The 13,455-nt window shown below is 36.4% G+C and overlaps 1 protein-coding gene across 7 annotated transcripts in view; it reads right to left on the minus strand.

Annotated features, from left to right (window-relative positions):
- mino (glycerol-3-phosphate acyltransferase mino) overlaps positions 1-13,455 on the minus strand; it is a 63,510-nt gene that overhangs the window by 47,442 nt on the left and 2,613 nt on the right. For 3 of the 7 annotated variants that reach the window (XM_074113470.1, XM_074113471.1, XM_074113472.1), the window contains exon 2: positions 2,426-2,565. The exons of 2 other annotated variants lie outside the window; for them this stretch is intronic. In XM_074113470.1, coding sequence (XP_073969571.1) covers positions 2,426-2,565 — 140 coding nt within the window. Of the gene's footprint in view, positions 1-2,425; positions 2,566-11,953; positions 12,114-13,455 lie in introns of those variants that run through there. 2 more of the 7 variants (XM_074113474.1, XM_074113469.1) reach the window with 1 other exon arrangement.

The following is a 13,455-nucleotide window of genomic DNA, read 5'->3' on the forward strand; positions in this document are numbered from 1 at the left end:
GGAAGATTATCGGTGCCCCGGGTGTAAAGCGCCGCTGCAAGACCTTATTGAGTTTCCCTTTAATTTTCTTAGGACTTTTGAAAGGGTTAGCAAGGTAGGTCTTATCTAACAGTTTGGTCTTAGGGAATATACTGGGAGATTCTGGGAGGGGAGCTATGACGTCATCGTTCCTTCAACAAAATATTTTCTTGCAGTGAACATGTTGATGAATCGTTGTTGTTAGCTATCTACAATATATTCTTAAATTTTCAGTGAACTGATACCCCGATACGCCATAACTTCTTGTTAGAAGAAGTAAAAAGTTTCTTTTTTTAAATCATTTATTTAGTTGACAATCAACGCATTTTGCGTTATAAGCAACAATGATAACAATAAATAACATTCACACATATCAGAATGGAGAAGTTACCCAGCGGTAACACTCCAATAAAATTCTACATTCTACATACTCTCTTCATCAGAGAGGAGATCGCAAGGCCACTGTTTTTTAAGACTCCTAGAAGTGTTGTCTGGAAATGTTTTGGAAGATAGATGTTGTACCAGTGGATTGTGATGAGATTGAATGTTATGATGGAATTTTCTGTATCGTGTATGTTATTCAGCAACTTGTGTGACGTAAGGAACTGTTTAGGTCTGTGTGAATGGTTTGATTGGTGACGTAGAAAGGAGCTGTTTACTATAGAGCGAAGAATTTTAGATTGCAAGGACTGGATCCTTTGCAGATTTGAGCGTTTGGTTGAACCCCACAGTTCGATGCCATAAGCCCAGACTGGCTTTAATATATTTACATATACGAGGGTCGTTTGAAAAGTCCGTGCAAAAATAAAAACTACTTAATTTTTTGGGGTAAACCTTTTTTATTTTTCAACATAGTCTCCTTTTAGGTTTATACACTTCGTCCAACGCTGCTCTAGTATGTTGATCCCTTCCGAATAATAGGATTTGTCCAAGCCTGAAAAATAGCCATTCGTTTCTGCAATCACCTCCTCGTTTGAATAAAATCTTTTTCCCGCCAGCCATTTCTTCATATTGGGGAACAAATAGTAGTCCGAGGGAGCCAAGTCTGGAGAATAGGGGGGATGTGAAACGAGTTGGAACCCTATTTCCATTAATTTTGCGACCACAACTGCTGAGGTGTGAGCTGGTGCGTTGTCGTGATGGAAAAGGACTTTTTTGTGGGCCAATCGTGGGCGCTTTTCTTGCAGCTCGGGTTTCAAACGGTCCAATAACGATGAATAATATGCACCTGTAATAGTTTTACCCTTTTCCAGATAGTCGATGAGGATTATTCCTTGCGAATCCCAAAAGACAGTAGCCATAATCTTTCCGGCTGAAGGGACGGTCTTCGCCTTTTTTGGCGTAGATTTCCCCTTGGTAACCCATTGTTTAGATTGTTCTTTGGTCTCAGGAGTGTAGTGATGTATCCATGTTTCATCCACAGTGACGAAACGACGCTTAAAGTACTGCGGATTCTTTTGGAACAGCTGCAAACCGTCCTTTCAACACTTCACACGATTTCGTTTTTGGTCAAGCGTGAGCAATCGCGGCACCCATCTTGCGGATAGCTTTGTCATGTCCAAATGTTCATGCAAAATATTATGTACCCGTTCATTCGAGATGCCCACAGCACTAGCAATCTCACGCACCTTCACTCTTCTGTCATCCATCACCATATCATGGATTTTATCAATGATTTCTGGAGTAGTAACCTCAACAGGGCGTCCAGAACGTTCAGCGTCACTTGTGCCCATATGGCCACTCCGAAAATTTTGAAACCACTTATAAACTGTTCTAATCGAAGGTGCAGAGTCACCATAATGTTTATCAAGCTTCTCTTTAGTCTCCTCAGGCGTTTTGCCTTTCATAAAGTAGTGTTTAATCAACACACGAAATTCTTTTTCGTCCATTTTTTGAAAATCACTCGACTTCCTCGATTCAAACGAATGCCATACACAAAGAAATAGGCCGATCTGGCTGAAACTTGGTATGAGTGTTCTTCCAAGAGATGCTACTAATTAAACATAACCTCGATACGCGCCAGTAGTGCTATCTCTCTGACTTTGCACGGACTTTTCAAACGACCCTCGCATAAGTCTTTTGTTGTCCAGAGTGAGTTTTGATCTGTTGTCGAGTAGTCTCTTTTCAGTTGTCGGAAGCGTCTGTTGAGTTCTGTTCTCTTAAGTCGAGTATGAGGATTCCCATGTAAGTCTTCTGTCAAGGGAAAAGCCCAAGGTAGCGGACTACTGGTTGACTACTGGTAAAGGAATTAGATTGTAAAAGACAGGAGGAAGAGTGATGCGTCGATGTGTGAAGGTAATATTTTAAGATTTAGTTTCGTTCAGTTTGATAGCCCATTATTTTGAACCTTTTTTAAATTTAAAACTATATTTTATTTATTTTAAATAAATATTTAAAAAAAACAGACCTTAAATGAAGTAACCAATAGAAGAAGACTGCAACAATGGTCATTTCCAAATAACCTGCACTTGTATACGTCGGCGGCATTACATCGGACACTTCTGGCCAGTACATATTGATGTTGTCAATTTGACTGATGTTGTACATCTACACAGTAATTTGCTAAATTGTATTTAGCTATATATATAACAACATCAAGATCATATCATTAATATTATTTACGTCAAGATTTATCATCAGCGAATCACGCACTAACTAAGAGAAAATATATTTATGATAGGAGTTGCATACAAATTTAAATAGCCTCTTTTTCTGTAAACTCTGTGCAGTGAAAATGCAGATTAATGGAGATTAGGTAATTTTTTGTATTATTATCTATAAGATACTGGCCATTATAAGGTTCAATCGTAAACACGAATCGTGATTACAATTGATCTGATTGGAACAAGGGTAAAAGTGCATAACTGTGGCTAAAAAGTAGGGACATCGATATATTTTTTTTAGTCGATACTTTCTATTACGCTACTATACAGAGAAGTTATTTGAGAGGGGCTGTGGCTTATCAACGGAGTGGGTGATAATCTTTCCGGTAATTTATTTGAGCAGATTAATCGATTACCTGATAGGAACTTCCTTCTATGACTGATTTGCATAACCGGAAATCCTGTAATTATCAGTTTCCGAAAGATTAGAGGTACAGTTCACGTTAAAGTAAAAAAGATAACTCTCAAGATCACAATTTTCTTGAAAATGCAACTTCTTGATTGAATCGATCTCTTCACAAATATCGGACTAGTACAATCTTCAATTCCGATAAATGGGTGGGCGAAGTCGCACAGTCTACTAAAATGCGTAAAGTCCGATTGGAATGGGTGCCGAGCCATGTGGGGATTAAGGGGAATGAAATAGCTGATAAGTCGGCCAGGACTGGAGCTAGTACTCCTTTCATTGGCCCAGAACCAGTCCTGGGGATCACTAGGGGTGCAGTTCGTGCGGCTCTCAGAGATTGGATCTGGAGAGAGGGCATGAAAAGAACTGGGTGATGCTTCCTGGGGTCAAACACAGCAAGAGGGTTATGCCCTTTGCTGTGTAAACAAAGAACCAAAGTGACTCTGGGCTTGGGCAGAAATCAGATTACCCTGGTTACAGGCCTATTCACAGGGCATGGAAGGTTCAGGAAGCACCTGCACAAGCAAGATAGGGCTTATTAGCTCGGAACCGTTGTGCAGATAGTGGTCAGGAAGAGGAGGAAACGGCCTCTCACCTGTTGTTCGATTGCGTTGCAATTGAGAGACTGCGCTACCGATATCTTTGGAACTTTGAGGCCAAAGGAGATTATAGCGCAGAAGGAACTGGTAGGGAAAACTCTCGACCTTCTTAGAAGGGGAGGTTTCATGTACTAGACTTAAAGGGGAAGGCACAATAAGCCTCTTGTGGCTGCAGTGCCGTGGGGCATAGGTCCCGTCCCGCCGTTCAAATCTAATCTAAAATGCAGTTTAGAGAAAAAATCCTGTCACCTCTCTATTAACCAAATTATATAAATTTAATAATATTTAGAATCTATAACTGATTAAACACATTTTCCAGGAAAATTCAAAATAAGAGCACTTCCGGGGAAATACGGGCTGCTTATCTCTAACGTGTCATTTTTGTATACTGAACTGTTTTATCACCTCTATAATAATTTTTTTTTTTTTTTTGTTTCAATTTAAATCGTGTCTACATCTAAGATCATTTGGAGCTCGAAGCTTTCTTTTCCAGTACACTACCGGCTTCCGGATAGGGTTTTCTCGTTCCAGACTCCTGGACAATGAGCTGTAAGGTGCTCGTAGGAAGAGAAAATCTAAGGGCCGACAGCTGGATTCGAACTAGGAGTCTCTATATTGGAATCGAGTGAACGCTTATCACTGTGTGTAATCCCTTTCCTGTGTAATAATAAAAAGAACAGGAAATAAATAGAGGAAACTGCCTGAACGGAAGTGCCACTTAATAAACATATTTTTCAGGACCAAATCGAAGGAAGATTCACTTCTAACGACTTTTCGAATACAAATACACACACACATACACACCATTACCCCCAAAAACGGATATTTCCGGTGCATTCTCAAGACCGGAAATTTGACACGATCGCAATAACTTCCTATCCTCGTGAAAATTACTTAAAAATATAATATCTATATATGAGTAAGCACAATGAAAGCATTGGAACACGCGTGACCTGTTTCATTTCAATATATTGGGTCACAGAGTGATTGTGGCAAGTCATTGTTCAGGACTAATATCATCAATAATGGATTAGAACCGTTTATGGTTGGTAATTATTAGTTATCAAACTATATTAAAATATGTTCTATTAAAAAACTTTACATTGTTTGATAGTGATTCTGATTAATGTGACTCATTTTTTTGTTAATTAGTGAATCATTCAGAGATTAAATAGAACGAATCAAACAAAGATAGTACACAGTGTTGTTTTTGTAGAAAATGAAAAATTTCCCGAAAGGGATATTTTTAGTTTTTTTCCCCCCTTAACAGAAAACCACTATCGCTATGTACTTAATGCAGTATAATAAACCCTTAAACATGCACCTCCCTCGAAATAGGACTACCCTGTTAATCATATGACACAAAGAAAATTCTAACGCCAACATTCTCAAGATTTCCTATTTCCGGGCGTTAGAGAAAAAATAACCAAATAAAATAACCAAGTTTCCAAAAATTCGAAACTAGGATCGAATGAAGCTTAAGCTTGTAGGAAAAGGAGGTCGTGTGAGTGTACAAATAATTTTTTCTTCTGTGACGACAAAGTTTCTTTTAAAAAAAAACATCTGTCTTAGAAGGAACTTTTTTTTTCAAAAAATCGTAGCATCTAAAAATTTGATTTTCAGAATTTTAAAACGTAAGACCGTATTTTCTACTGTTAAAAAAAAGGTAAAACATAATGCATAAATTTTAGAAAAACCAAACGTGTCTTTAATTAAACTGAAAGTATAAATAAAGGACCAAATTATATACTACGTACTTCTTTTTGTACATCCGGTATTGGCGACGTAATCTATCTAGAAATCAGATATGTGAAAGTATCAGTAATTTCATACTGCAGACGTATCATGTTTCTAGAATGTAAGGCATGTATACTTCTGGCTTAGATAATTTATTAATGAAGAATAATCGATGTTAACTGCTATTAATTGTTTCCATAAATCGATATCTCGAGAATAGAACAAAAGATGAGGTCATGCGAGGGTTCACATGGATTTTTTTTTTAAATCGCTTTTGTGAATACAAACAATGAAATTTGATGGGCAAATTTTATGGAATTTGCATAAAATGCACTGTTTTTATATTACAAAAAAATAATAATAAAAAATATTTTTTTGCGCATCTTCGATCATGCATAGAAGGTACAAGAAGTAAAAAAAAACGTTTAGTGGAAGGGATGAAATAATTTAAGCTTTATCCGCCAACCGGCCGAGACTATAAACCCCCCACCACTAACAAATGAATTCAACAAAAGCAACAAAAATAAACCTGTCAAAACATGTCAAAAAATTGGCTATGAAACACACACAACTAAACAATATTTTGATAACCAGAGAGGCTATCAAACTGCAATCACTCTCAGCTAGCTAAAACTCTACCGCATCAAGGTCTACGAGGGTCGTTTGAAAAGTCCATGCAAAAATAAAAACTACTTAATTTTTTGAGGTAAACCTTTTTTATTTTTCAACATAGTCTCCTTTTAGGCTTATACACTTCGTCCAACGCTGCTCTAGTTTGTTGATCCCTTCCGAATAATAGGATTTGTCCAAGCTCTGAAAAATAGCCATTCGTTTCTGCAATCACCTCCTCGTTTGAATAAAATCTTTTTCCCGCCAGCCATTTCTTCATATTGGGGAACAAATAGTAGTCCGAGGGAGCCAAGTCTGGAGAATAGGGGGGGGGATGTGAAACGAGTTGGAACCCTATTTCCATTAATTTTGCGACCACAACTGCTGAGGTGTGAGCTGGTGCGTTGTCGTGATGGAAAAGGACTTTTTTGTGGGCCAATCGTGAGCGTTTTTCTTGCAGCTCGGTTTTCAAACGGTCCAATAACGGTGAATAATATGCACCTGTAATAGTTTTACCCTTTTCCAGATAGTCGATGAGGATTATTCCTTGCGAATCCCAAAAGACAGTAGCCATAATCTTTCCGGCCGAAGGGACGGTCTTCGCCTTTTTTGGCGTAGATTTCCCCTTGGTAACCCATTGTTTAGATTGTTCTTTGGTCTCAAGAGTGTAGTGATGTATCCATGTTTCATCCACAGTGACGAAACGACGCTTAAAGTCCTGCGGATTCTTCTGGAACAGCTGCAAACCGTCCTAGCAGCACTTCACACGATTTCGTTTTTGGTCAAGCGTGAGCAATCGCGGCACCCATCTTGCGGATAGCTTTGTCATGGTCCAAATGTTGATGCAAAATATTATGTACCCGTTCATTCGAGATGCCCACAGCACTAGCAATCTCACGCACCTTCACTCTTCAGTCATCCATCACCATATTATGGATTTTATCAATGATTTCTGGAGTAGTAACCTCAAACAGGGCGTCCAGAACGTTCAGCGTCACTTGTGCCCATATGGCCACTCCGAAAATTTTGAAACCACTAATAAACTCTTCTAATCGAAGGTGCAGAGTCACCATAATGTTTATCAAGCTTCTCTTTAGTCTCCTCAGGCGTTTTGCCTTTCATAAAGTAGTGTTTAATCAACACACGAAATTCTTTTTCGTCCAATTTTTGAAAATCACTCGACTTCCTCGATTCAAACGAATGCCAAACACAAAGAAATAGGCCGATCTGGCTGGAACTTGGTGTGTGTTCTTCCAAGAGATGCTACTAACTAAACATAACCGCGATACGCGCCAGTGGTGCTATCTCTCAGACTTTGCACGGACTTTTCAAACGACCCTCGTACTTGATTACAACTACCCATCATTGCACGGCCACTTCAACTAATTTTAGTTGAAGTCTAATTCTCAAAATTAGGCAGAAATAATTAAAAAATGATATTTTTTTTTACCTTCATTACAATCTCCTAATTATTCAGATTAATGAATCTCCCCCACCAATCTCCAGCTGTACTTTGGAGCCACTTCACTGATAAGGAGCAAAAAATTAAAAAAAAAATCATCTCAAATTTCAACGATAAATTTAGAAATTTACAAAGCATTCAATTAATCGATAACTGAAATAACCCAAACATTCAAGATTTATTACCCTTTATAAATAACATCAATCCAAAAAAATCAAAAATCAAAAAATGTTCAAGGAAACGATACTTTTCTACTAAATTTATGTATGCTGTAGGGTACCAAAAAAAAATTCAACATGCTGTACTATTGAGTCAAGAATTGATCAGAAGTTCAAGATCAACTGTTAAATTTTCACTGAGTTGCAAAAACATCAAAATTTCAACGTTCTGTTACGCCTATACTATTGCAACCAAAAACGCTGGAATTTGGCTCAATTGTAGAGATAGAAGTTCTCTATATTTGTGCAAAATATTGTGTCTCCTATGAATTTTATTCTTTTGAATTACTCTGCTTTTCTTTTGCACAAACATAGTGTTTGTATGCAAGAAACCTCTTGAGTTAGTGTAACAGGGAATCAGTAAATTTTGACAGAATGTTTTTTTTTGACACCGACAAGTGTATCAGTAGTCTAGAACTATGGTAGGAGTAAGCCAACGATCGCCTTAGTCTAGCTAAACGTAACTTTTTGTTATAATTGAACAATTGGCTGGTTCCCCCGACACTGCAGCCATCTGGTGGCGTGATCTTCCCCCTCTATTTATAAACACACTCGAGACATCTATTTCCATAGATCTTTTCTTTTTTTTATTTCTAGTTTACAATTTTTTTTTTTAAGCTATAAATTAATTTAATAATTAATCAATACAAAGAACATCTATGCATTTACATTTAAAAAATTAATATAAAATTTTTAATCCAATTTTGATGATTAGGGGCAATTTTTGGGGGGGTTTTCGAAAAAAAAAATCTTTATAAACAAAAAGGAAACTTCCGTCCTTATGGAACGGTTCTTCGAAACCGGAATTTGTCGGACACTTTTAACCCCATCCTCGTCATAATATGCAACATGCAGATTCCTGGATTACCCCAAAATGGTACCGTAAGGGGCATGAATCACCATCACTTCTCCTAAAAAGTACCTTTAATGGAGGAATAATTCTGGTAAAATTGATCAAAGAATAGTTGAAAACCAATAGTAGAGCAATAAAGATGATAAGGTTAAAAGTAGTATATTGTTGGAACCATCTTTAACTGAATCTCAAAATAATTTAATAATAATAATAAAAATAGTATAATCAACTCAGTAAGATGATCATTTCGGTTGTGGAGAATTCAGCTAACTCAGTACCTTAGCTACACCTCGAACCTTCCTATTTTGATATGTCGGAGACCAAAACCCGTACATCATATTCAAGTGCTCCTTTAGAAAGAGATGAGGAATCATTATCCCGAATTATATGCAATGGAGAAGTTCTGCAGACAGTCACTGACTTTGAATATCTAGGTTCATTGATCAGTCGGGATGGCAGAATTGATCAGGTGGTATTAAAATAGTATAAAGAAAGCAAACGGCGTATTCTACCAAATAAGTACCACACACTGATTGGAAAGCAGGAGTTGAGTCTTGATGCTTTAAATTGGTGCTATATAAAACGGTATTTCTACCTGTGCTCCTCTATGGCTCTGAAAGCTGGACAGTGCTGGATAGGCATGCCAGTAAGCTGTCGGCTGTTGAAATGCGATTCCTGAGGCGCATCCTGGGTAAAACTATGGAGAGATTGTTATGAGAAGATTTGAAAGTACAGCCAGCGAGGCAAATTTTGGAGGCCTAACAGTCGGGATGGTTTGGCCATGTTCTGAGAATGGAGGATGGACGGAAGGCCAAGCAAATGATGGATGCCCGACCTATTGGCAAGAGAGCAAGAAGAGGCAGACCTCGTACTATGTACGAGGAATAGATGGAGAGTCTCAGCCAAACTAGAGGAGAATCTCTTGCGGGAATGAGAAGGATGGCATGGGGTAGAGATCAATGGAAGGGTTGGATTAGGGCTGCTTCTTCTAGGAGCACGCCTCACGACACAAAGGGGATAGCGAAAGAAGATGAAGCTCCTTTAGCAGCATCTATCCCATCCCCATGTCCTTCCCACAGGAATACCTCTAATCGAATTTTCAAATAAAAGTTGGAAGACCACTAAGAATACTGGGCGTATATGAAAGGTGCTATTTAAAAATAAAGTTATCAGCTTTCGGCCATATTTAGTTTATAAAATGTATGTTCATACAATATATTTTTGATACGACTCAATATAGAATTTGAGTTTTTAATCTGGAATTTGATCATTTCCTTATCTACAGAGGGAAAGTGAAAATTGAAGAATTTGAGCCTGAAAAAGTGACTTCCTTAAACCTGAGATTTATTCTTTTAATTTAAATCGCATGAGAAAACATCCTAAAGTCATTGGCGCCCATAGCTTTTGACCACAGGAATAGTGGTTCTCTCGTTACAGACAACACTGTCCATCACCTGGATTTGAACCCAGATGTTCCGCGTGGGGAATCCAGTACGCTATAAATTGAGCTAATCCCCTTCCCTAATAGACATATATTGTTGGATCTGCCAACAAAATATCTTCATGAAATTCAGTCTTACAAACTGTTCCAACTTATCAAATTTAGAATAAAATCAGTCTTCTTGAAAGTTTCTGCTCCTTGGAGTCACAATGTCATTGTTGAATGATGGAACAATGTAAACTAAAAAGGAGTGATCACAGCTCCGAAGGCTGGCATATTGGGGATATAAAACAATAACAATTTATTGTTTACAAAAACGAACCATAATTGACTACGTGACTAATTAGTCCCTTTTATAAATAATATTTCAAAATAAATACCTTTTAACCTTCAAAAAATAAATAAATACAAAGTAAATTTAGTAATAAAAATTATATTTAATAAACGACTATCTCCTTTTCTAAAATTTTTTTAAAAAATTATTTAAGTAAACATATAAGAAAGAATAAATGAACTTGCTAGACAACGAGCACAATGTCTACGCCATAGAATAGCCGTCAAAGAGGAAACAGTAGCGTAGCCAATAGATTTGCAACAATCGATCTATAGATGACGCAATAAATGTGCCAAAAAATAATCAAAAAATTCTGGTTGGAACATTTAACATAACTTTCTCTTTACTCGTTTTTACAATATAATTAAAAACTAATTAAAACTAAAAAGTATATTGACTTCAATACTATAGCATAAGTGTTCACTGTAAAAATGTCATTAAAACTAAAACCGCTAAGAACTGGAAAACAAAAATACTCATTAAAATAGCTCAGCGAATTTTCTTAAAATTTGAAAAAATTTAGCAACACAAATTAATCCGTATTAATATTTAATAGGAGATAATCTCAGACATGATACTAAAATTGGACTTTACAGGGTAGCCGAACAATCACTTCCGTTGTGGAAAACTGACTCGATAAAGTGGTACTTCCGGATTGAATGATTTTTTTGTTCATAAGCTAATTAGTTAGGTCTCCCGAATGGTAGCACCAAAATCATAACCTCAAATTTTAAACTTGTGTTTTTGAGTTTACTGATAACACATTACACAAAAACACATACACAAACCTTTTTTGAATTTAGGGAAAAAGTTTATCATTTAAAATTTAACACAATACCAAATACTTCCTCCTTATTTAAACATAAATATTGTTACGTAAGTTAGAAAAAAAAAATTAAGTTTTTATAAATATGAGTTGAGTGGTAAATAATAATAATAAAAACAAAAAAACATCTGTTAGACCGGTTATCGAACAGCTGATATTTAACTCCAGGTTAAATTGACTCCCCATATATGTTACATTTAAGCTAACGACTTAATCTAACTGCAATTTTAATTGCAGCTTCTGACAACTTATTGCCTGTCCGGTGAAAGACAATACTGACTCTTTACGAAAGAACACTGTCCGAAATATACAAGCATTACACCGAAGAAGAAGGCACCGGTCGTCCAATGATCTCAAAATAAAGTTCAGAGATTCCTACAGTTTTTTGGGTCCCGAATTTTCACTTGAAAGATTATTTTAAAGAAAAGCGTAATGTCTTGAACACTGCTAAATCCGTTGAGGAATCAATTTTCACTAAAGAAATCAGATAAATCAGGGTGTAAACACTCATTAGACTTAAAACTATTCTTAAAGTATTTACACAAGATCCACTTTTGTGAGTAATCAGAAACTCAGGATACTCAAAATGGATATTTTTGACACAACCCTAGTAAATTTGACACGAACCGTAATTTTTCCTTTCAAATAAAACGGAATATTAAGAGCAAGTAGAATAGAGAATCAAACAAACCACAGTTATGCACAATTATAGAAATAAAATCCGTTTTGTTTTAATAACCAAAAGAGGCTGAATAAAATAAACCAAAAATAACGAAACTTTACTTACTTAAAAATACACCAACTAACTATAACTCATCCTTGTTTAAGAACAAAATTTAAATAGAAAGTAATTTTTATTAAGACAACTAGTATATTTAAATAAGAACAGTGTATAGAGTTCGTACATAACTAACGCCAGGTTGACAGTGAAATGATAGGTTTCAGCTTGGTAATATAAAAAACCCCCACTATAAGTCTACGTCAGTAGGGGAATTTATCTTCCCATATGTCCGCCTGCAATGCCATCTAGCGGACCAATGGAGCATTAGCCTAAAAGCAACATACTAACCCAATTTTAATTTAATTTTACTTTTTTTTTAAACTATATTTAATTTGCAAACTGGTTAAAATACAGCCAAATCGTTCTCTTCCTATACATCCTCCAAATGGTATGTCCTCCCCCTTAAAACCTTGGACCACACCTACCCCTTCTTCCGCCAACCGCTCGCTCATCTCTTCTGCAAATTTTCCCCAATTTTTAATCCTGGAGGCTTTCCAAAGGCTGATTAAAACGTAGTTTTCTAGTTTTATCTTCAGGATCCCCAAGTATTGCTTACCAGTTGGAACTGGCTTTACCCTGAATTTCATCGCAAACTCTTCCTTGAACCTTCTTCCACTTCCGCGCTGATAAATCTTAAAGATCTCTCCCCTATACCCTTCACTTTCTCCCAATTCAAATTGTCTGAGCATTGCTTTTGACCTCTACTACTTCCCACAGATGCCTTAATCACTAATCCTTCCTCAACCTGGTCATTGTGGACCTTGAAGCCTGAAGATCACGTCAAATTTCCCATTTCGAGTTTTCGCCGAAAATACCCGTTTTAAGGACACTTATAGCTTCATCTAGAGTTACCTTGAATAGGTACAAGAATGCTTGTAGGGTGAATGGCCCCATTCTACCCCCTACTGGAAAAGCAAAACAGACAAAAGAAAAACGCAGAGCACCACAACCCCTAAACAAAAAAATAAATAAATATAAACAAAGGAAAAATGAGTTCACTGAATCGTGGAAAATGATAAAGAAAAACTATGACGCACTGTTCCTTAGATATACTCCAGACAATTTACGTCATCAATAAACTCAACAAACTGAACTTTGGAATTAAATATTTTAAATAAACCACTTATGGAATTTTTTTTTTTTTTGGTTGGTGTTTTTGAAAAACAAAATCTTAAGAATCTGGAGAATTGATTCAATTAAATGGCACATCCGGTTGGTTGATTTATCCAAAAAAAAGTGACCTCAGAACAAATACTTCCGGCAAAAACTCTAAATCGAAATGTTGAATCGATCATAATACCCAGTATGGTCGGAGAAAGTGAAAATAGTTCAAGAAAACTTAAATTTTTAAATCATATTAGATAAATTTTGATAATGATAAATTGATTATGACGATAAAAGTTATCTTCATGACCTTTTTGAAAAATTAATTTACTTAAACAATCAAATATCTGTTCTGTTAATATTAGCCATTGTTAAGAGATAAGCAAGTTAATATCTACATTGTA

This window comes from Rhodnius prolixus, unplaced genomic scaffold, assembly GCF_049639745.1.
Source record: "Rhodnius prolixus isolate KJV_2025 unplaced genomic scaffold, Rpr scaffold_7, whole genome shotgun sequence".
Classification (NCBI taxonomy): Eukaryota; Metazoa; Arthropoda; class Insecta; order Hemiptera; family Reduviidae; genus Rhodnius; species Rhodnius prolixus.